Below are 25,439 nucleotides of genomic sequence, written 5' to 3'. Positions count from 1 at the left end.
TCTTTTAACTGGTGTTGCTGTTTTCCTCTCCCAAAATGTATTATTTGCATGTGAATGAGCAGTGGTGCTCAGCAGAGCTCGAATATTCGAGTAGCTCGAATATTCGAGCTCTTTTTCAGCTATTCGAGCTCGAATACCGAGCTCGAATAGCTGCAGCTATTCGAATGGGCTATTCGAGTGAACTTGAATAGCCCATTCACTATTCGAGCTATTCGAGCAAACAGCGCTATTCGAGCTCGAATACCGAGCTCGAATAGCATCATAGCCCAGATTGATGTCCTTAGAGCCAATCAGAGGGCTCCCAGGCCCTCTGACGGCAGCCAATCACAGAGGGGGACCCTGGCCAGCCCCTACCCTATAAATAGCGGCCGCCATGTTAGGTTTTTCCGTCCTTGCCTGACTTTGTACAGAGAGAGATCTGCTCCTTTGTGCTTTGGCTTGGCAAGAGCTTTATTGTGGTCAACTACCTAGCGTTTTTGCTCACATACACCTCCTATATACACCTATATTGTTGTTAGTTAGATAGACATTGTATTTTAGTTAGTAGCTTGTGTGTTACATAGAGACAGACACAGCTGCTGCAGGCAAGCTCACAGCTTTAGGCCTCAGGGCCTTGCCTGTGTGGGCAGCTGTCCTCCTGTCCTCAGTTTATTATACCAGTGTTTCTGCTGTCCTTTACTACTTAGGTGATTGTATTTTGTAGTAACTGTACTAGGACACTCACTGTCACTGTCACTGTTTGTTCATAGCTCCTGCGTGTGTGCGTGCACAGTACACACACTCTATTTCCTTCTGATTACTATTGATTATTGTAATTTCTAGTTGTACTTACTAACTACTTACTACTAGGGACACTCAGTCACTGTTCATAGGCTAGCTCCTGCGTGTGTGTGTGCGTGCACTCAGTACACACACACACTCTATTTCCTTCTACTTAATCTGATTACTACTGATTACTGTATTTTCTAGTTAGAACCTAGGTACTAGGGGACACACTCACTGTTCACTGTTCACACTTATACTGATTACTGAATTATTGTATTTTGTATTAGTACTGTACTAGTAATCACTTAGCGATCTAATCACTTAGTGATTAGTGTCACCTCACCCACCAACCCACTCCATTAAAGTACCCCACTTTTTCACCCGCCCTTTTAAAAAACTTTTTTGTTTACGCCCAAAACATCAAAGATGTCTGGAAGTGGCAGCCAGCGCGGTTTGGGCAAGGGGAAGGGCAGCAAGGGAATCAAGAGGAGAGGGAGCAGCATTGTGGCAAGCCGCGGCCGCGCCACCATGCACAGTTCCGCAGCAGCAGCAGCTGCGTCAGTGGCTAACATTCCTCCTATAGCCACTGGCCGTGGACGCCTTGGGTGCTGCCCAGCAGGAGCAACTCACGCTGCAGAGGCACAGCAGCAGCAGCGTGTAGTACCTGCTCCTATTTTCCTCCAGCCGGGTCGGAAACGTCCCATTGAGGAAAAGGATGCAGACACTGTGGTGCAACTGATGACGGAGGATGAGCAGCCCGCCATCAGCTCTGCATCCGAGGCCTCCACCCTCACCACCACCACCCCTGTTCGCAGCAGCCGCCCAGCAGGGCCTGGGGAGGAGGCCATTTCACCATCACAAGTTGGCGACCTGTCACTCAGCAGTATTTTTACCCCAGGCACCATCAGGGTATTGTCTGCTGTTGTTGGCGATTTGGAGGAGGAGATGCTGATGGGCACTTTGGGGGAGGAGGGATTGGACAGCAAGACTGTGGCGACAGTCAAGCAGCCCATCCATGCATCAGGAGAGGAGTTTGGGGGGTCATCATCCCAGCAGGACATGTTTCAGGAGGGGGATGATGATGATGACACGGTGACAGACAAAGACTGGGTGCCACCAGCTCCAGGGGATGTCGTCATCAGCAGCTCGGAGGAGGAGGAGGAGGATGCGCTTGTGGGCCTTGCAAGGAGGCACATCATTGCTAGCATTGGCAGCAGTAGGCAGGTCCCACAGCCTGCTGGTGTCTCAGGCTCAGCAGCAGCAGCATCTGCCAGTACAACTACCAGCCGCACCCAAGCCCCCGCCCCAACCACCACAGGGAGACAGGCAGCAGCGGCTCCAGGCCGTAGGGGGTTGTTTTTGTCACCAATCTGGCGATTTTTCACCATGCCCACAGTGTACAGCAAGTACGCCACTTGCAACCACTGTCAGCGGAAGTTGAGCAGAGGTGCAGACCCCTTAAAGTTCAGCACCAGCTCGCTCATCAACCACCTTGCTGCGAAACATTTCCACCAGCATGAGGAGTTCCAGAGGCTGAAGGCATCTGGTGCTGGCAGTGGCACCACACCCATCACTGCACAGCCTTCAGCAGCAGCAGCAGCAACAGCAGCCACCCGCCCTCCTGCTCCTCCAGCAGCACCAGCAGGAGTGCGGAAACGCACTGCTCCTCCCCCCTCTGCAACTCCTGCCGCCGACACTGAGGCCTGTTCTGGCAGCCAGTCCTCAGTGGCCTCCTCTGCTGTGTCCGCTGATTCCCGTGCCAGCAAAAGGCCACGCCAGAGCCTTTTGAGCGAGTCCTTCCAGGGGGTGGTTAGGGCTCTGCCTCCCAGCAGCCGTCGCGTGCGGCAGCTGAACGGCTTGCTGGCACGGGCCATGTGCTCCCAACTCCTGCCGTACACGCTCGTGCAGGAGGGGAGCGACATGCGTGCGCTGCTTGCTTGTGCAGCCCCAGACTGGCAGCTCCCCAGCAGACACTTTTTCGCCCGCAAGGCCATTCCTGCACTGCACCGCTTTGTGATGGCCAATGTGGAGCGAGGGCTGGAGCACGCGGTTGGTGAAAGGGTCCACGTCACCATGGACTCCTGGAGCAGCCACTTCGGGACAGGCCGCTACCTGTCCTTCACTGTCCACTGGGTCAGCTTGGTGGAAGGGGGTGAGGATGGGAGAGCAGCAGCGGGCACAGCAGCAGCAGCAACACAGTGGGTGGTGCCACCCCGCAGGGTCAGGGGAACTGCAGCAGGTTCCTCCGATCCTCTGCCATCCTCCGGCACACCTGGCCAAACCCCCCGCCTCAGCAGCAGCGTGAAGGCCCGCCACTGCCAAGCGCTGCTGCACTTGGTCAGCCTTGGGAAGACCAAACTGACGGCAACCCATGTGTTGGCCAAACTCCAGGAGCAGGAGAGGATTTGGCTGACCCCCAGAGGCCTCAGTCGGAGAGGTGGTGGCCGACAATGGGGCCAATCTGGTTGCCGCAATTGGCAGGGGAAACCTGACCCACATCCCCTGTCTTGCCCACGTGCTGAACCTGGTGGTGCAAAAGTTCTTGCGCACCTACCAGGGGATGGGCGAACTGCTGGAAATGGCAAGGAACGTTGTGCGTCACTTCCAGCGTTCGGCTGCAGCCTGTGTGAGCCTGGAAGACGTGCAAAAGGAGCTGGAGCTGCCACGCCATCGGCTGATCCTTGACGTTCCAACTCGATGGAACTCCACCCTGGCGATGTTGGAGCGTCTGGTTGAACAGAAGCACGCTGTCAACCAGTACCTTGCCCTGGCCACTGTTTCCGCCGCTCAGAGAAGGGACAAGACCAGCAACATCCCGTCCATCGTCCCCGATGACGACTGGAGGCACATGCAGCAGTTGTGCTTAGTGCTGGCTCCCTTTCTGCAGGCCACTAACATGGTGAGCAGGGACCATGCTATGGTCTGCGAGTGGGTGCCCCTGGTTTGTCTGCTGAACAGGGCCCTCGATGCTTTGCTGGAACAGGGAGCGGCAGCCTTGGACCAGCAGGAGCGGCAAGCAGCTGCACAGTCCACCTCTGAGGGGGAGGAGGACTTGGTGGAGGTCCCTGACCTCGCTGCTGATGAGGGAGATCAGCACAGCGCAGCTGAGTTGGTGCGGGGGTGGAGAGAGGATGAGGCTGAGGAGGCAGAGGAGGAGGATGAGGACAGCACCGCCGTCGATGTGCCAGCACACGTGGCCCGCCTCTTCCCAATGGCAGCGCACATGCTGACGTGCCTGCGCAAGGACCCCAGGGTGATCCAGATGAAGCAGAGAGAGGACATCTGGATCAACATGATGTTGGACCCACGCCTCAAGGGGAAGTTGAGCCAGTTCCTGCCGCCTGCAGGAGGAGACCCAGCGCAACAAATAAGGAGCTTGCAGCAGGCCCTTGTTGAGCGCTTGGAGGAAGCCTTCCCCCAGCCTTCCACCCCCACTGTCCAGCCAGCACAGAGGCAGCAGCAGGTGCCTGCATCCAGCAGCAAGCGCCCCACAGACCTGCTGTCTCTCAGCAACGAGCTCTACAGGACTGTAGAGGCTCCGGCAGCAGTGACTAGAGAGGAGGTGCATGCAGCAGCATCCTCCTCCGGTCACAGCCAGCGCCTGACCCGCATGGTGGCTGACTACATGGGGTCCTACAGCGGGCTTGACAGCGATGCCCCTGTTGATCCCATGGAGTATTGGGTCAAGCGCCTGGAGATCTGGAGCGAGCTCGCGCAGTACGCCCTGGAAGTGCTGTCCTGCCCCCCTTCCAGCGTGCTGTCCGAGCGCTGCTTCAGTGCAGCTGGTGGCGTGGTCACCGAGAAATGCTCACGTCTGTCTCACAAGTCTGTGGACAGACTGACGTTTCTCAAGATGAACCAGGCGTGGGTGGAAGGCGAGTTCCTGGCCCCTGTTGTCGGCGAGAGGGGGACATTAACTGGCTGCCGAAAGAACCATCGTTAATGTGCCTTACCACCCTTTACCACCTCCTGGCTCCTGCTCACTAAGCCAGCCTGGTTCACTTTGACTATTACGTCGCCTGCAGCCACACATTTTACATCTACAGTGGGCTGCTGTGTACTGCCCTTATGCTGTCTGTCTGTCTGTCTGTCTGTGTTTCCCACTGCCAGGGTACACAGATTTACCTTCTGCTGCCGCTTTGCCACCAGCTATTACGTCAAACAATAGCTATATCTGTGTAATTTGCTGTAAAAAAAAAAGTAAACCATTAAAAAAAAAAAAAGGTTTAATTTTTCTGAGGTGCCCGGGTTGAAAACTGTGTTGTCCCAGTTGTGTATTGGACACGATGTGGGCTGCACGACCGCTGTCTGGGACCTCCTGTTGTGTTTATTTGCAGCCCTGATATCAACGCTAGGTACCAGGGCTATTATGCCACGCTGCCTACCTACCTGCTGCCACACTCACACTACTCCTCCATTCCTCCTGCTGCTGCTGCTGCCTGTCTGTGTTTCCCACTGCCAAGGGTACACAGATTTTACCTTCTGCTGCCACTCTGCCACCAGCTATTACGTCCAACAATAGCTACTCTCATTACTCCTCCATTCCTCCTGCTGCTGCTGCTCTCTGTCTGTGTTTCCCACTGCCAGGGTACACAGAATTACCTTCTGCTGCCACTCTGCCACCAGCTATTACGTCAAACAATAGCTATATCTGTGTAATTTGCTGTGAAAACAAAACAAAAAAACCATTAAAAAAAAAAAAAGGTTTAATTTTTCTGAGGTGTCCGGGTTGAAAACTGTGTTGTCCCAGTTGTGTATTGGACACGATGTGGGCTGCACGACCGCTGTCTGGGACCTCCTGTTGTGTTTATTTGCAGCCCTGGTATCAACGCTAGGTACCAGGGCTATTATGTCACGCTGCCTGCCTCATTGACTGCCTGCTGCCACACACTCATCCTCCTCCTCCTGCTGCTGAATTTACCTCCTGCTGTCTGTGTGTTTCCACTGCCAGGGAGCACATACAATGGCGCTTCCACCATGCGCCACCAGCTATTTGTTACGCTCAAAAATAGCTGCATTTCTTTAAAAAAAACAAAATATATATATATGCTTTTTATTAATTCTTTGTGATATTATTTTTAGAGGTGTCCGGGTTGAAAACTGTGTTGTCCCAGTTGTGTATTGGACATGATGTGGGCTTCACGACCGCTGTCTGGAACCTCATGCTGTGTATTTACGGCCTGGTACCACCGCTAGGTACCACAGCCTATTATGTCTCGCTGCCTGCCTCATTGACTGCCTGCTGCCACACAATCATCCTCCTCCTCCTGCTGCTGCTGCTGAATTTACCTCCTGCTGTCTGTGTGTTTCCACTGCCAGGGAGCACATACAATGGCGCTTCCAACATGCGTGCGCCACCAGCTATTTATTACGCTCAAAAATAGCTGCATTTCTTTAAAAAAAAATATATAAAAGAGAAATAAGTGAAGAAGAAGAAGACGATATAGAAGAAGAAGAAGATATAGAAAAAGAAGAAGACGATATAGAAGAAGAAGAAGATATAGAAAAAGAAGAAGACGATATAGAAGAAGAAGAAGATATAGAAAAAGAAGAAGAAGATATAGAAAAAAAAGAAGATATAGAACAAGGAGAAGAAGGAGAAGAAGGAGAAGAAGAAGAAGGAGAAGAAGGAGAAGAAGGAGAAGGAGGAGAAGGAGAAGAAGAAGAAGAAGAAGAAGAAGAAGAAGAAGAAGGAGGAGGAGGAAGAAGAGGAAGAAGAAAAATAAAAAGAAGATACACTACTGAACAGAATTTTGGACACAACTTCTCTTCTCTTTCCACCTTTTTTTTTAAAGGAACATCCCCACATAATCACTTGCTGTTGTTACTTGGAAAAAAAAGATGTTTCTTGCATCATTCACCCTCAAAACAAGTGTTGGAAGCTATTTAAGGCCAATTCGAATAGTCAGCTCGAATAATGAGCTCGAATACCGACTCGAATAGTGAGCTCGAAGTCCGAGGTCGAATCGAATAGTAAAAAATATTCGACTCGAATATTCGACCGAATTCGAATAATTTACTATTCGAATTCGACCAAACTCGAATAATAAAAAGGGGTATCCGAGCATCACTATGAATGAGTTCTCATATGCAATCACAGGGAAGCACTGGTTAGTTCTAATACAATGCAAAAGAATAATATTGTGTAGGTTTCTCAGGAGCAGGGATGAGGAAGAACAATATCCCAAAAAGCAAAATTGTCCTGGAATGTGCAAGGGATGCCGGCTGTGTAAGCGGGATTTACTCCCTTCTGATGTGCTCCATGCCGATCCTCATCTTCCGACACCTTCACCTTGTAAACCAAAACTTACCGTTGTAAAGGCAGAAGTGTCAGAAAATGGAATGTGGAGTGCATTGAAAGGGAGGCGTAGGAGAGCTAACCCTGCTTACACAGCCAGTGCTTTCTACATGACCCGGGACAATTCAGCTTTTGAGTCATTCTTGCTCATCCCTGCTCAGGTGTAATGATGGTCAATTAGATGCAGGCTTATGCATTTTTTGTATCCAGATGTATGCAGCTTGAACATGGACCAACTGTATCCCCCAAGGTGGAATTGGAGTGGCCCAATTTCATATATTTGCATACAACATTTGCACCAACTTGGCATGATTACCATCCCTACTCAGGAGACAGGTGTTCTCCATGGTGCAGAACATTTACTGTAACAATCATCAGAAGTTTGACATTCAGGAACAGAGGCAGTGAGAGTGTGTGTCCTGAGTAAAGATCAATAACTGCCTAAAAATTCTGATTTGAATGTAAATTTCAGACAATTTGTAAGGGGCTTTTCTGTGAAGTGCAATTACAAGCTACATACAATTACTTAAAATCTTTATTAGAAGCTCATAGTTTTTCATTAACCAGTTTGCATGCATCCTGGCATAAAGGGAAAATCCAGCTATTTCTTTCAAAACATCAGGTCCAAATGCTGATAGACAGCAGGATGTCACCTCCAGTACCCCAAGAGAAGTTGGAATAATAAGGAGGTAATGCTATCGGGTTTATCTCTACTCTCTTGCCCTAAGTGCCAAGCAGATGACAACCTGTTCCTAGGTAAATGAGTAAAGCGGTCTTTTCCAGACCCGTTGCCTATTTCCCAGTGGTGCCAGAATTAAGGTGCTTACACACATCCAATCTTGATTTCACCGCTTCTCTGTAGTATCAGAGCCTACCTACACAATCTGTTCATAGTGTTAAACATCTGTTAGCTTTCATACTATATAGAGGTGGTAAAATTGCCCAATCAATTTTGAATGCATACATGCACTTTTAGATTTTTCTTTAAAGTATTAATAACTAGGGAATATTGACGCTGGTTATATTTAGACTCACACCAGGTTCCCTGAGTGACATAACTGACCATTTGCATATACAGTAACATTTTTATAGCTATATCAACTTATAAGTTAGAAATGTCAACAATGTTTATACTGTGATTTTCCAGCATACTGGGTTGTTTTCTTTTTTAGCTTACTTTAAGGGCACTTTCTCACTATGCACATGGCATTGCATATCAAAAAAACAGAACCACAAAGCAACAGTGTGAAAAAGTTACATGATGCATTACAAGTGAGATGAGACACATACAGTACATAGAAGTATACTTCACTGCAGCTGTATAAAAATACATCTGTAGTTTTATGATAAAGGTCTTGTGGGTCAGAATACAATAAGACTTTTTTTTCTTCTTTTTTTTAAGGTTGTATTTTAGGTCAGCGACCCCAACAAAGTTCAATTGTGGAAACGGCAACAGATCCAAAGTGTGGATTACTGTCAAACTTTATAAAACATGGGAACAGAACAATTAAGCTAAACCTGGATGAAACACAGGAGGATTCTAAGGTAGACTTACTGGAAGATGAAGAGATCAGCGATGGTGTAGAAAACAGCCCCCACTGTGAGTTTGTTTAACATTGTCACAATAATTTCACTGATAAACCATCCAGTATAATTGTAATATTACTGTATTTTTGGGACTATAAGACGCTCCTGACAAGATGCACCTAGGTTTAGAGGACAGAAATCAGGGGAAAAAATATATACTGCACCTGGTGCATCCATAGTGAAGGGGCATCCTGTGGATTATGCCCCCTTTGTACCTTATGTCCCCTTGTACCTATTGTGTCCTCCTGTGTCCCCATATGTCCACCTCTGTCCTCCATGTGTCCTCCTCTATGCCCCTTTGTGTCCCCCTGTGTGCTCCGTATGTCCCCCTGTGTACTCCTCTGCATGGGCACAGTACAGGGAGTCCCAACATTGCGGCAGGTTGGTGGTTCGTATTCGCAGGAGTCGAAAGGGCAGGAACTCCCTGCATTTTGACTATAAGATGCAGTGACTTTTTTCCCCACTTCTCTGGCCATCTTGGCACCCAAGGAAAGACAGCCGTTGCCTGCCCCCCCCCCCCCCCCCAACTTATAATTAGAACAACTGTAGACTACATTACTTAACAGAGATGATAAATTGATAGGTTATATACAAAAATATTGTTTCTCCACACAAGTCTATGAAGGATACACATTATTACCTGGCCAGATACACCTCACTGGCTCAAACTCACTCAACCCACATAACAAATCCTTGCTATAACTGTTAAGAGAGGTGTGTAGCCACTTCATCAAAAAATTATACTGTTTGTGTTAAGCCTGGGTCTTCAGAGGTTGGCAAATTGCTGAAGGTAAGTATGCAATTTTCCTGTTTCTCTGGTCCTTCTATGTCAGCATACTAAATGGGCACTAAGTAACACTAAATAATGGGGAGAGAGAGAATGCAATTTTGCTGATAAACGCTTAAATGAGCATATAAAATGGATAACAGCTTAAAGCAAACCTGTGAGATCCACAGGTCAAAAAGATATATACTTACCTTGGCAGAGGGAAGCCCCTGGATGTTCCAGATGCTTCCCTCAACCTCCTCCAGACCACTGGTCTAGTACTGGGATCTTCAGAAGTTTATGGCTGTGCTCCCATACATGAATGAGCATGGCTGCACTGCACAGGAGTAATATAATTGGGAGTAGCGTCTTTCTTACATAAATATGTAAAAAGGAAAAAAACCTTCCAATCCTTTTTCGGGTCATCCACTTCACCCGTTCACAAACTTCATATGTATAGAAAGGACCATAGGAAAAATTCATACAAGATCTTTCTGGTACAAAAATATCAACAACTTTATTGACACAAAAATGCAAAGGGATTCATTAAAAAATATCTCTGTAAGAGGCTCCTTGCGGATTCTTCCAATACAGGACAATAGCAATAATAAGAATTTTGTTGTAGACTTAATGCAATAGTAATGAGGTAACGACATGCTCGTTTCGGGCACACAAGGCCCTTCTTCAAGCCAATTGCACAAAGTGCTATCTAGAAAAGAACACACAAATGGATACACATTAATAACATTAATATAATGTAAATACTAATCCAGGCACCTCACAGAGGAATATTCCGGAAATAAGTGCATCAACGTAGTGTATACACCAAGTCCCATGTAAGTGGGTCTTTACACTCATCTAGAAAAATAAAAGTGGTGTCAAAAAGACATGGGTAGAAAAAGAAAGAAGAAAGAGGATAAGAGAGAGGGACCTGGCGTGTCTTAAGCCATGCAGACTAGTAAATATCAGTGCACTTGTCACACCTATGGTCCCAAAGCCCTTGGAAATGAGATGGTTAGAAATAGTGTGCCATAGTGACAAACACTGAAGACCCATGGATATTGGTCTAAATGTCACTGAGAAAGATGTACAGAGTGCAATACAAAAGGTATGCCATAGTGACTATCACCAGAGACCTCCAAATATTGGTCTCAATGTCACTATGTAGAGTAAATGATAAAGCACATAACATAGCAAAAAATACGCAGTGACATGATTCTGCAAACCTGTTAATCCTGTGGTAAATACATGGTAGGAACATCGAAGGAGCAAGGAAACATCTGCAAGTAGTAGTAAAGTAGATAGAGATGGCCCAACGGTTCACCGGCGAACGGTTGCCGGCGAACTTTCATGGTTTCCGGAAGTTTGCCCCCATAGTGCATCATGAGGGTCAACTTTGACCCTCTACATCACAGTCAGCAGGCACATTGTAGCCAATTAGGCTACACTCCCTCCTGGAGCCCCACACCCACTTATAAAAGGCAGGCAGCGTCAGGCAGTGAACTCACTCGTGTGCCTGCAGTAATTATTGAAGGGATAGCTGCTGCAGACTTGTGGTAGCCTGCATCCAATCTGCATTCAAATTTTAGATTAGGTACTAGCACACAAATTTGCACTTAATGTGCATAATTTTGCATCTGATTTGGATTCAAGGCGTGTATTTAGCCCCTGGGGGTCTGTACACGCCCCTTAAAGGTTTATAAGCCAGTTGCAGCCTGTGAGCGCTGTCATTTTAGTTTGTCTTGAAGAAATGTGTATACCATTGTATGATAAGTCGCACCAGGTAAGTTATGCTTTTAATGTTAGGTTAGTGGTTAGGTCTTCCCCGAGGGGGCACGTCAACGCCGGGGGGAAGTCTAGTAGGAAATGATTTGTGCACACATTATTTGCTGAAGCTAACGCCCTCCATTGCTGTACCTGTTTGAATGCATGTTGTGTAATATGGTCCATTGGAGCTCTGCACTTCTTTGCAGCTAAATCAATTCAGGTGCAGCCTTCTGTATTTGGAAGCGCTGCCTACACCTTCTTCTCTTTGTAAAATGTTCTAAGTATACTTGTGGTAGCCTGCATCCAATCTGCATTCAAATTTTAGATTAGGGACTAGCACATAAATTTGCACTTAATTTGCATAATTTTGCATCTGATTTGGATTCAAGGCGTGTATTTAGCCCCTGGGGGTCTGTACATGCCCCTTGATGGTTTATAAGCCAGTTGCAGCCTGTGAGCGCTGTCATTTTTGTTTGTCTGTCTTGAGCAAATTAAACTAAATACTGTACAAACGTTTTAACGCATACATGAACATTATGGAAAATCCAAGTTGAAAAACTGTGAAGATAAACAATTTCATCCATCCTACTCCTGAAAAAATGTATTCATTTTTTTAGAACCTCACAGTTTTTTTGTTTTGTTTTAAAAAGCTAAAAAAGTAGGTTTAATGCTATTGTCTCATATGATGATGATTCAGCTTTTCCCATAGTCTCGCAGTTAGCAATCATGTGACTCCCAACAAGACAAATTCAGCAATCATGAGGCCCCTATCAAGACAAATTCAGCAATCATAAGGCCCCCAACATGACAAAGTCAGCAAGCGTGAGGCCCCCAACAAGACAAATTCAGCAATCATGAGGCCCCCAACATGACAAAGTCAGCAAGCGTGAGGCCCCCAACATGACAAAGTCAGCAAGCGTGAGGCCCCCAACAAAACAAATTCAGCAATCATGAGGCCCCCAACAAATCATAAGGCACCAAACAAGACAAATTCAGCAATCATGAGGCCCCCAAAAAGACAAATTCAGCAGTCATGAGGCACATAATAGACAGCATTTCACATAAATAGGCAGAATGCCCCCTTAATATGGTAGACACCTCTCACCTGGCTTCTGAATTCTCCTGTACTGGCTGCTGTGCCTGGCAATACGTTTTTTGGCTGGATTGGGGATGATGTGTGAGCTGAAAGGCCTGGCAGTGATGCTGTGGCCTGGCTGGCGATGATGCTGTGGCCGATGTTGTGGCTGAGTTGGCTGGCAGTGATGCTGGGCTGTGCTAGGCTGGTTGAAGTGAATGCTGGCCTGACTGGTGGTGATGCTGTGGCCTTTTTGACAGTGATTCTGGGCTGGCTGGCCTGGATAGTTTAGGTAGCGACAGGTCCCTCCAGTTAAGGTAACGCCAGGAGTCCCCCAGTTCAGGTAGGGATAGGAGACCCCCAGCTCATTTAGTGACAGGAGCCCCCCAGCGTATGTAGTGACAGGAGGCCCCAGTTTAGGTAGTGACAGGCACCCCCCAGTTAGGTAGTGAGTAACAGGGACCCCCAGTTAGATAGTGAGTGACAGCAGGGACCCCCCGTTAGATAGTGAGTGACAGCAGGGACCCGTGTTTAGATAGTGAGTGACAGCAGGGACCCCCAGTTAAATAGTGAGTGACAGCAGGGACCCCCAGTTAAGTAGTGAGTGACAGCAGGGACCCCCATTTAGGTAGTGAGTGACAGCTGGGACTCCCATTTAAATAGTGAGTGACAGCAGGGACCCCCAGTTAGATAGTGAGTGACAGCAGGGACCCCCAGTTAAGTAGTGAGTGACAGCAGGAACCCCCATTTAGGTAGTGAGTGACAGCAGGGACCCCCGTTTAGATTGTGAGCGACAGCAGGGACCCCCAGTTAGATAGTGAGTGACAGCAGGGACCCCCAGTTAGATAGTGAGTGACAGCAGGGACTCCCATTTAGATAGTGAGTGACAGCAGGGACCCCCGTTTAGATAGTGAGTGACAGCAGGGACCCCCAGTTAAATAGTGAGTGACAGCAGGGACCCCCAGTTAGATAGTGAGTGACAGCAGGGACCCCCAGTTAAGTAGTGAGTGACAGCAAGGACCCCCATTTAGGTAGTGAGTGACAGCAGGGACCCCCGTTTAGATAGTGAGCGACAGCAGGGACCCCCAGTTAGATAGTGAGTGACAGCAGGGACCCCCAGTTAGATAGTGAGTGACAGCAGGGACCCCTGTTTAGATAGTGACAGCAGAGACCCCCAGTTAGATAGTGAGTGACAGCAGGGACCCCCGTTTAGATAGTGAGTGACAGCAGGGACCCCCAGTTAAATAGTGAGTGACAGCAGGGACCCCCAGTTAGATAGTGAGTGACAGCAGGGACCCCCATGTAGGTAGTGAGTGACAGCAGGGACCCCCGTTTAGATAGTGAGGGGACCCCCAGTTAAATAGTGAGTGACAGCAGGGAGCCCCATTTAGGTAGTGAGTGACAGCAGGGACCCCCGTTTAGATAGTGAGTGACAGCAGGGACCCCCATTGAGATAGTGAGTGACAGCAGGGCCCCCATTTAGATAGTGAGTGACAGCAGGGACCCCCAGTTAAGTAGTGAGTGACAGCAGGGACCCCTATTTAGGTAGTGAGTGACATGGACGGACCCCCTTTAGGTGGTGAGTGACAGGGACGTACCCCCGTTAGGTAGTGAGTGACAGGGACGGACCCCCGTTAGGTAGTGAGTGACAGGGACGGACCCCCATTAGGTAGTGAGTGACAGGCGCGCTCCCCACCCCCACCTACTTCGCCATGTCAGACCTCAAGATCAGCGGGCGACCCGAGCAGATAGAGCGGGCGCCGGGCACAAATATGCGGAAGTGATGTCACTTCCGCATATCAGCGGTGTCCGCTAGGTCCTAGCACCCGCTCTATCTGGTCGCCCGCTGATAGAGGTCTGAGTGATGCTGCTGTCTGGCTGCTGGCAGCGGGGAAAGCCGGGGGGGCAGCGGCGGCCGGGAGATCCGTGGCACCCCAGGAGAGATTGGGGGCACGGGCCCCCCCCCAAATAGGGCTAGCGACGCGCCTGGGGCTGTATATAATGCAAGTGGGCTAGACAAAAAAAAAATAGATTACAAGAACAAGATTAGCTCTCAAAAGAGCTGTTGAGGGGTGCTTTTTTTAGCAATAACAATCAGCAAAGAGCAAGCTAACAAGCTTTCAAGAGCCTAACTAAGCTTTCCCTATGAGAGTCTGCAGCAGCTATCCCTTCAATAATTACTGCAGGCACACGAGTGAGTCCACTGCCTGACGCTGCCTGCCCTTTAATGGGGGGGTTGGGCTCCAGGAGGGAGTGTAGCCTAATTGGCTACAATGTGCCTGCTGACTGTGATGTAGAGGGTCAAAGTTGACCCTCATGATGCACTGTGGGGGCGAACCGAACTTCCGGAAAAGTTCCCGGGTCGCCGCGATCGCGAACCATGGAAGTTCGCCGGGAACCGTTCAGGTCAGGGGTGATAGTCACTATGGCATACCTTTTGTATTGCACTCTGTACATCTTTTTCAGTGACATTTAGACCAATATCCATGGGTATTCAATGTTTGTCACTATGGCACACTATTTCTAACCATCTCATTTCCAACACGCCAAGTCCCTCTCTCTTATCCTCTTTCTTCTTTCTTTTTCTACCTATGTCTTTTTGACACCACTTCTAATTTTCTAGACGAGTGTAAAGACCCACTTACATGGGACTTGATGTATACACTACGTCGATGCACTTATTTCTGGGATATTCCTCTGTGAGGTGCCTGGATTAGTATTTACATTATATTAATATTATTAATGTGTATCCATTTGTGTGTTCTTTTGTAGATAGCACTTTGTGCAATTGGCCTGATGAAGGGCCTTGTGTGCCCGAAACGAGCATGTCGTTGCCTCATTATTATTGCATTAAGTCTACAACAAAGTTCTTATTATTGCTATTGTCCTGTATTGGAAGAATCCGCAAGGAGCCTCTTACAGAGATATTTTTTAATGAATCCCTTTGCATTTTTGTGTCAATAAAGATGTAGATATTTTTGTACCAGAAAGATCTTGCACTACACAGGTGCAGGACAACTCGCACCTGAGCAGTAACAAGGAGTCGCCGGCAAGTGCAAGCCATCTGCACCTGTGCAGTGTGCCTGAGCTCAGCTGACAAGCTCTTGTCGAGGAGCTTCGGGGTGTCCCAGCTTGGAATGGTGAGATGGAAGGAAATGGGGGAAGCCTCTGGAGTATCCAGAGGCTTCCCTCTAGTGAGGGAAGTACCCACTTGGGACACTTTTTCCCCTTCAGGCACACTTTAAACATTTGAATGCACAGCTGTGGAAATTAGTCTTTCCAAACCCTGCTGTATAGAACGTTGCAGGCTCCATTCTGTTGTGTGTTAGATAAATGTGTGACAAGTAGTACAATTAGCTGTCCGAAAGTTCCTGAAGACTCTTTTCCATAAGCAACCTAAGCTATTGAAATTGCTCCTGTAGAGTGGGCCGAAACAATCTGAGGAATTTGAAGATTATTGGCCTTGGATTCCTGATACTATCCTTCTTGCTATAGTTCAAGTATAAGTGCTTTTTCCCAAATTATATACTGAAGGGACCACAAATAACCTTTCCTGGTTTTCCAAAAGATTTTGTCACATCAGTATATACCTTTAAGATAGATACTGGATTTAAAGGATGGTTTGCTTATCAATCTGCATTATCTATATAATATGGTAAGGTCCTGATTGTAGTGTTTTGCAGTTACTACGTTGGGTATAACATAATGTATCTGAGAAAAAGACAGTGAATGGTTCTTGAGAACTTAGTGAATCTCATGCACTGTTCTACCAGATGTCTTTGCTCTGAGGAAGGCTGTTTTTGACATCAAGTTAAATAGTGAGGATTCTTGCACAGGTACACATGGCTTTTCTGTTAGAAAGTTAAAGAGAATCTGTATTGTTAAAATCTCACAAAAGTAAACATACCAGTGCGTTAGGGGACTACTCCTATTACCCTCTGTCACAATTTCGCCGCTCCCCGCCACATTAAAAGTAGTCAAAAACAGTTTTAAAAAGTTTGTTTATAAACAAACAAAATGGTCACCAAAACAGGAAGTAGGTTGATGTACAGTATGTCCACACATAGAGAATACATCCATACACAAGCAGGCTGTATACAGCCTTCCTTTTTAATCTCAAGAGATCATTTGTGTGTTTACCTTCTTCCCCCTGCAGCTCTCATCCACTGAATAGTGACAGGCTGATCGTTTCCTCCTGCAGCCAGCTCTGCCCGTGTCTGTAATTCCTCAGTATGTGTCAGCCAGCTCCTTTCACAGCCTAACAGAGGAGGATTTTTATCCAGCTCTCTTCTCCCACTGATATCAGAGAGCAGAGACGCTGCTGGCTTATGTAAATAACACACACACTGGAGTGTGCATAGAGGGGCCTGGAGAGGGGTGTGCATAACAGATCAGCATGGAAGAGTTGGCAGCCTTCCATACACAGGGCGACAAGTCAGACAGGGGAAAGATAAGCTGATTTATTACAGAGACGGTGATAGTAGAAAGTGCTGCAGTAAGCCAGAGCACATTAGAATAGGTTTAGGAACTTGTAGGATGGTAGAAAAAAGGATCACATTTTTGTTACAGAGTCTCTTTAAAGAGAACCTGAGGCGGGGTTCTTTTAACGCAATCCCCATACAGAGACTGGGTCTGCCTATAGAGCCCAGCCTCTGTTGCTATTTAGCTTCCTCCAAAGCTCCCCCTTGTGCGCTGTGAGACCCCATAAAACACAGCCGCACTGTGCGGGCTATGTTTACCTCTCTAATGTCAGTCTCCGCTATCCCCCGCCTCCTGCATCGCTCCGGTCCCCGTCTGCGTCCCTTCCCTCCAATCAGCGGCGAGGGAAGGGATGTGGGCGGGGACCGGAGCGATCCAGGAGGCGGGGGAGAGCGGAGACTGACATTAGAGAGATAAACACAGAGCGCTGCGACACGCTGCGTGTCGACAGTGCGGCTGTGTTTTATGGGGTCTCATACGCGCAGGGGGGGCTTTGGAGGAAGCTAAATAGCAACAGAGGCTGGGCTCTATAGGCAGACTCAGCCTCTGTATGGGTATTGCGTTGTAAGAACCCGCCTCGGGTTCTCTTTAAGTACTAATGGTAAATCCCACTTAGGGCTTGTGCACACTGCAGGCGTTTTCGGCTTTGGTTCACCCGTGTGCGGTTTTTTTAAAAACGCCCCCGACCGCGTGGGCAATGAGTGTTTATGGGAAGGTTCATATCAGTGCGGGTCCTACACTGTGCGACTAGCAAAGCGGTGCGTTACCATTTTTTAGGCGATTCCGCCTCAATGGAAAATGTAGGAGAAACGCAAAACGCACACAAAATCGCTTTGTGTAACGATTACGTTAGTGTTTTTAAGAATAAATACATTGTATTTATTTTTTTCCGGGTCAAAGAGTTCACTTCCTGACTTGCGTCAGGGAGTGAATTACAAAACCGCTCGGAAAAATCCTTTCAAAACCGCTAAGCACAAAAACTAATCGCCCACCCAATCGCCGGGAAACGGAAGAAAAAGACGCCTCAAAAACAGCCTGATGCAGACGGACACGCGAATCGAACGAAATGTGAACAAGGCCTTAGGGAACTGAGGTGTTCTTGGTGGTCGCTTTGAAGAATTGTTTAAGGTTGCTTTGAAGAATTGTTTTAGCAATGGCTCTTCTGCCCTTGATTTACTGAGAATTGATGACAAAGCAGATACAGTACTTGTCCTTTTAGCATACTATGTGCCAGACCCAGATCTTATCCACTATGCAAAAATAGTAGAATATGGTTTTTGTTTGTCTCTAGAGGAACACACTTTTCAGTCTTAGCAAAGGAAGCAAATGTTTGCCACATTCTATTGTAAGAGGTAAAAGTTGTTGGTTTTCTTCCCAATAACAATGCATCTATCTCTTGCTGTGGGCTTCCAGTTTTTAAAAGTCCTCTCAACGTCCAACCCATGAGGTTGTAACCTCCGAGGATTTGGATGACAGAATCCCTTCTGAGTTTATAGATCTAGAATCATGGGTAATGGAAGCAGGACATCGTTGCTCAGTTATAGGAGGTGTGAAAATTGGCACTTTCGGACAATAGGGGATACTTTTCAGTACTGTTGGAATCTGTAGGAATCTGTAAATCAGATAAAAATGAAACTGTAGATAAGAGGCAATGAAAGGAACCTATAGGCTAGCCGAAAGTTCCACTGCTGAGACAGGTCATCTACCCCTGCTTCTTCCTTCATTGGATATTTTGAGAAGAATAATGTTGCTTTGCTGTTTGCTTTGTTGTTCAGACTGGTCACAAATAAGTTGGCTTGTGGCTCAAGTAGAGTAAATGCTTTGTGATGTAAAGTTCACTTGGTATAATAGCTCATCGTTACTCTTGATAAGAGATATGCTTGTGTGTTTTGTTCTTCTGAAATATATGCTGCAGACAGCTTTAATAGTAACTTCTGAGTGATCCTCGTGATTGGAAATACTTTCTCCATCATCTGAAGACACCCCCCCCCCCCTTACACACACACACACACAAATATCTGTCTAATTTTTAATTCTGTCTAAAGCTCCTAGTTGATTAAAATAACCTTAACTAAGCAGGAAAAGAAGAGTTTCACTTACCTGGGGATTCTAACAGCCCCCTGCAGATGTTCTGTGCCCGTGCCAGGACAAACCGATTCTCCAGTCCCTCACAGCGAGCCAGTTTCCGGCAGCTGGCCAGTCGGCGGGCCACTGTGCCTGTGCAGCCCTGGTGGAGCACGTCCTCATTCAAGCTCCCTCTGCCATCCTGTGCATGCACATTGAGAGAGAGACATCTAGTACTGTGCATGCGCAGTACGACGACAGGAGAGTGACTGAGGGCATGCATGGCCAGGGCCATGCAGGCGCAGTAGCACACCGACTGGCCAGTTGCCTGAAATGAAACTGGCTTGCTGCGGAGGACCAGAGGATCGGTTTGTCCCGGGGTGGGCATAGGACATCTGCAGGGGGCTAGTAGAAGCCCCAGGTAGGTGAAACTCTTTTTTTCCAGCTCAGTTAAATGGGATGCATCGGATGAGGGCACCAATAAATACAACACAGTTAGGTCCTGATAATTAGCGAGAGCCTACAAAACTGAGCAGCAAAGGCGGAGCCATTAGATGCTGGCTGTGTGTCTTCCTCATCTATCATCTGTGAAAGGGATGATGTGTTCCGAACCTGCCTCAATAATAGCCTGTCAGGCAAGCATCTGAATCTCTCACTAATATAACACAGTGTCATTCCAGTAGGCTGGAGACCTGTATAGACAGACAGCTTATGTAATGTGGCAAACTTTTTGAGCTGAGAAACTTTTGAAAGACAGAAAATTATATATTATAAAAAAATAGCCAAATATTTTTCTTATTTACGCTCAGTGAAATAACACAAAATCCTAGAGCTATTTACTGTTATTATTATGGTAAAATATTTATTTTATTTCAGTCAATTTTGTTTTGTTTTTTTAAATATGCATAGTACATAATAAAACATTGTTTTAAATAAATTATGCAAAACAATGCAACTTTTGCAAAATAAAAAGCAAAATGCCTAATCAACCATTTCACAGCCCATTAATTCCTCCTAAGCAACCTCTACATAACCATACCTCCCTCCTTCTTCCCCCTCCTTCCTGTTAAGGATATAATAGTCATTCAGACAGGGAGTTTAGCTTCAGAACCCCCCCCCCCGCCAGCATACCCACGTGGCTAAAGGGGTAGTATTTCAGATTAAGGGGGCATGAGCAGGCAGTATCAGGGCCAGGGCTACCATTCAGGCAAAGGGGAGAATTGCCCCAGAGCCCCTAACCACTGCCAGTCCCCATCCCCCCCCACACTCACACACGCTGTCCCACCACCTCAGGTCTCTTTTGCTCCCAGGGGCCCTTACACACGTTTTTTGGCAGGATTAAAACTCATCTGTCTCGGCACACTGCACTCTGTGCTCCCTGCTGTCTCTTCTCCATGACCCATTGCATGTCATTGCATAACATGCAGCAGGTCACTGACAAGAGGCAGGCAGTAGACTAAAGACATGGATGGAGTTGCAAAGCTACCACAAATTATGCAGGGCCCCCAGGGGGCACTGTACAGGTGAGGGGGATTTCGGGGGGTGGGGGGGGGGGTTGTTTACAGCTTGGAATTTACTGGGGAGGGAACCGGTCACCTTTTCCCCTGGTTTCCCGTTGGAACTTGAACTGGCCCTGGGCAGTATCCTATTTTGTATTTTTTTTAGGGGGGGGGGGGGGAGGCTTTTATTTACTATATCCTAGAGGTCGCCCATAACATAGGCCTCAGGGCAACAAAGAAGAATTGATGACTTCCCAAGAGGGGTTGCTTCAATACTGCTGCTCTTCTTCTCTTCTTCTAAATTCACTCAATGACTGGCAGTAAAGTCTTCCTAGCTCGCCTCTGGATTCAAGATGACTGCCACTCCTTCCCCTCTTTGTATTTGGTTATATGGAGGCAATTTTGATTGGTAAGCTGCTTCCCAATCAGGAGTGGCGTGTCTGGAAGAAATAGGATGGGATGGATAACAGTGGAGAAAAACAAAAGTTTGCTTTCTTAAAACAGAAAGAATTTGCGATAATTCAGGTTGGAGTGAGCCTGAGATGTCTCCCAGGGCATCACTGCTGAATATATGCAAATTAACCATTGTACCCTTAGAAGCTAAACACACCTCCAGAACCGTCAGTAATGATGTGACAGCGCTCCTCTTCCTTTCTACAATTCAAACAGAGATAGACAACCGCACATAGTGCATTACTGTAATCACAAAATACAGATCCCCCACACGTGCATATGTGCTCAAATGTGCATCACTCGTGATCTCTACAGCCTCTCCACACTAGCAGCTCACCAGATGGACACCACCTCACAATCCAGGTGGGTCTAGCGCCTTAGCCTTTTAGAGCGGCCAACTTCAATAAACAGCTTCCACAACGCCTTTGTTCACAGTTAGATAATCCGCATTTAATGATTAGTTCCACATGTAAAAAATAGTATAAAAACACACATAGCGTAAAACAGTTTGGCTAAAAGTTTTGGCCTGCGCAATATCAGCGCACTCACGTATATAGAAGGGTATCAGGCATCTCGGGCATTGCAGCCCAACAGCAAAGCTCCTCTGCTGGCGGTGTCGGCGTCCCGATCTCCCCGCTCCTCGTGGCAGCCTGTCTACTGACCCTCAGCGTTTCCACCTAACTCCCAGTGACGTCAGCGCTCCTGGTCACGCCCAACGCGTTTCGTCCAATGGACTCATCAGCCCCAAACTATTCTCTTTAAAATAATTGAATTTCCCAAGATGATACATCACCTATAAAGATTTCACCTGATTACCAGGAAACATTACAGTTCACCTTTAATTTAACACTCCCCCCCCCCCCCCCCCCCCCCAATAAATAAATGGATTTAAGCTGAAGCAGTCCGGTCCGCTATAGTTGTGGCATTCTCTGCCGCCATTAAATGATACAATGATATGTCTGAAAAGTAAATTTCATTTTTATTCTCTGTGTGCAAGGTAGATATTAGATCCATGTTTACCTAGGAAGTAAGGTTATTAAAATGTCACATTCTGAATGTTTTCCTCTGCGCACTCCTCTCCTCCTCGGAAGAAAATAACGCTTTACAATTTTTGCTTTTAATTATTGGCTTCAGTGCTCCAATTCCCAGTGAGAGCCTGTGTGATAGGCATCACGTTCATGTCACTGTATCACAGGATAGAGAATAATGCCAGCCCCGCTGCTTGCCTGCTTGTCGTCTGAGCAGCGCAGCAGCGGAGGAAGCTGCTTTCCTTGAGGCCTCGCCGTGGAGAAGGGAGATTGTTTCATCTGTCTCATATTCCATCCCGCGGCTACACAATGCTGTGTTATCCATGTTATTCTCAGAGGCTGGGCTGTATTCATACAGAAGGGGCAATGATGAACCTTCTGCAAACTACAGAAAGTGTTCCTGAAAGAGCCAAACTGTGCTTAATAAACAGCAATATGAAGGAAACACTGATATATTGGTAGCAGTAGGGTATTGTACTGTGTTAACCATCAGTAAAAGCAAGTGCTTTTACTGGTATATTGAGTTCTGCACTAAACTGAAAAACTTAATGCAAAAAGTTGGCTTCTCTGTGGGATTGTATGCAAATTGGATGAGAATTCTGCTGCAGAGCAATTGGAAAAAGCCAGTAACTGGAACGCACAGAAGAGGGGCCCATGGGAATAATAGAAGTGAAAGGTTTGTTTACCTTTTCATGCAAGACAGACTCACATAATATCAAACATCAAATCCTTATTCATGCTGGGTTTCACCAGTTGCAGATGACTCCCTCAGGTGAAGATCTATAAATGATTAAAATGTGAAAAATGACTTTAACTTCCTATTTACACATATAATGGTGTTATTATTATTATTGATTTACATAGTGCCAACATACTCCGTGGCGCTGTACAGAGTAAGAAACAAACATGAGGCACATAATGATACAGACAATGGTGTGTCCAAAATATCCACATTGGTACATAATGCAGGATTGGTGCACAGTAATTATAATGACAAGTGTACCATGATGATCAAAATGTATAGTAAATTCCAAGACGCGAAAGAAGGTGTTGTAAATTTGGGCATACTTACTATAAATTAGGGTGAATTATTATTATAAAATACTATGCAATACCACTTGTAGTCTATTCATTCTCCCTGCATGGATTTGCTGTACTAACAGTTGATGAACTGTGGTGGTACTGCTTGAATGAAAACCCGTGTCCCTGCTTTTTTTTGCCAGCATGCATTCGTAACACCCAGCCGTACCTTGGACAGTACAGGAGGATGGACGTGTGCGCATTCATTCCCGGCTGTGATGCACATGTGCGCTGACCGTGCAGACGTTGCTGCGGCGGGGGTGATTGGTGTGAGGGGCGTAGTAGTGGCTGACCCCTAGTGCCCGTTTTTAAACGGGTGGACTTAGTTCTAGTAGAATACAAGTGTGAGGCAAGGCTCAGTCGTCAGTTGCATAACACATGCATTATAATGCATGTGAACTGCAATGGAGACTGGCCACAGACTTTAATACAAAGCCTGCATGCAGTGAATTAGAATAATGCAATTGCAATTACAACGCAGTACTATGAACAGGTCCATACTACTTCATGGGCAGTGAGTTGACTTGCAGCTGAGCCCTGTGAACTAGGGGGGGCTAGTTCACAGTACTCAGTTGAGTTGCAGAATAATTCTGCGTGTCATCTCACTGCCCATACTATTCTTTGGGGCTGTTCACAGTACTTTGTTGTCACTGACTGCATTATTCTAATTCACTGCAAGCAGCCTTTGTATTAGAGTCTATGACCAGTCTCCATTACAATTCACACACATTATAACATGTGCATTATGCAACTGACCACTGTGAACCTAGCTTTATTGTATATTATTTTAGAATAATTACAAACAAGGAAGCCAGGTGCAACTGGCAAAATGTGTCCTGAATCAAAGTTCCGTATTTGATATTATCCACCTTGACGTTTTAGATTGTCCCTGCATTTTTTTATCCAAGGAGTGTAGGACCTGAGATCAGACAGGCCCCAGTGAGTGACTAGATGGAGTTGTACTACAAATATAGTAGAGGGGCGGTGGGGAAGAAAACATCCTGTATGTGTAGCTAGAAATCACTGGGCCCCCCTGCAACACTTTGAATGGGGCCCCTCCAGCCCCCCAAGGCCCCTTCTTGCTTTCGGCACAGGTAAACTGAGAACCAATGTTAGTCAATTAGCTAGTGCACGCTTGAATTTGTTTTCCCCGTGCAGATAAAAACAGACAGCAGTGAAGCACTACACACATTTCTCTATCAATTACATGCAGTTCTATGATATAACGTGCATGTTTTCACACATGCAGACACACATGGTGTGCAGAAAGTGCATACAGAAAACCGACCATTGAATGTGCTCCCAGCCTCAGCTTATTACACTCACTCAGTCCTCCTCTGATGGAGCAGAACTGACTCTGTAGACTTCTCCAGCATCACTACAGTACAGAGCATTTGGGGTGGGGTAGATAGGTTGGGGGCTGGACGCTGTACACAAGACCATGCTGCACACTAAATAGGGATTGTCTACAAATTTTTTTTTTACAAAACATTGTTTGATTCGTTATCAGTGGCTGAGCAGATGCAGTCCTTAGAACAATTGTGTAGAGAAAATAAAGTTTTTCTCTCTGTGCCCTTTGTTGTCAGTCTTTCAGGACACGGAAAAGAAACTTCTCCCCCCAAGGGGTCCCCTGTGGCTACATCCCTTGCAGGGTCTATTGTTATGCCCCTGGTGGAAATTCATTCTTGTAAGGGCTGGTTTAGATGGACGGTTGCGGAACGTTTACCGCAAGCGTTCGGAACGTCGCGGTAAACGCTCCCATTCAAGTGAATGGGAGCGTTTACACCGAGCTTTTGCGCGCGTTTGCACGAACGCGGCGTTCGGGTCCCGATTTTCGCGAGCGTTCGAGCTGCCCCTGGAAGCGACATGTAGCTTCCAGGGGGCGGCCAACCGCGACGGCTAATGTCCCCCTAGGGGAATAAAAACGCGACCGCAACACAACGCAACGCCCCCTAACGTGACGCCGCCGAAACGTCCGTCTGAACCAGCCCTAAGGATCCATCTCTAAAAGCCTTCTCTGTTCGTTTCAATACATTAGCACAACACACCAGATCAGATTGTTTGGATTTTGTCTATTTTTGTGTTCATAACAAGTTAAACAACCATATTCAATGCCAAGCAGCAGCAACTTATCCCATACTCCAGATGTGGCTTCACTAGTGATTTATAGCAAGAGTATTATACTAGCATCCATGGGCGTAGGGCCCGCGGTCGCAGGGGTCGCCGTGGCGACCGGGCCCGCCTCCTAAAGAGGACCCCCCAGGTGTTAAAATCTGGCTCCCGGAGGCAGTGCAGGATCCTGCAGCGCAGCGGAGCAGCCAGTTTCTCCCGGAGGCAGAGCAGGGCTACGGCAAGAGAGGCTGCCGAAGCCCTGCACTAGAGACTATTTGTGTCTCCAGTACAGGGCTTCGGGCGCCATCTTGCCGTAGCCCTGCACTCTGCCTGTCAGCGAGGGAGAAACTGGCTGCAGGAGAGGATCGTCGCTGGAGGAGCTGCACGGGGGAGGCTGGCTGCACGTCGGGGAGCTCACGTCAGAGGCTGGCCAGGTGAGTGAATTTTTTTTATTTGTACAACAGGT

At 47.2% G+C, this 25,439-nt stretch overlaps 1 protein-coding gene across 8 annotated transcripts in view; it reads left to right on the top strand.

Moving 5' to 3' along the window:
• LOC137564137 (intestine-specific homeobox-like) overlaps positions 1–25,439 on the top strand; it is a 974,377-nt gene that overhangs the window by 896,180 nt on the left and 52,758 nt on the right. For all 8 annotated transcript variants that reach the window (XM_068277567.1, XM_068277566.1, XM_068277568.1 and 5 more), the window contains one exon: positions 8,466–8,663. In XM_068277567.1, coding sequence (XP_068133668.1) covers positions 8,466–8,663 — 198 coding nt within the window. The remainder of the gene's footprint in view (positions 1–8,465; positions 8,664–25,439) is intronic.

Source organism: Hyperolius riggenbachi, chromosome 3 (genome assembly GCF_040937935.1).
Source record: "Hyperolius riggenbachi isolate aHypRig1 chromosome 3, aHypRig1.pri, whole genome shotgun sequence".
NCBI classification, from domain to species: domain Eukaryota; kingdom Metazoa; phylum Chordata; class Amphibia; order Anura; family Hyperoliidae; genus Hyperolius; species Hyperolius riggenbachi.
The sequence above is the reverse complement of the archived record's forward strand: the minus strand, read 5'-3'. Positions and strand labels throughout refer to the sequence as shown.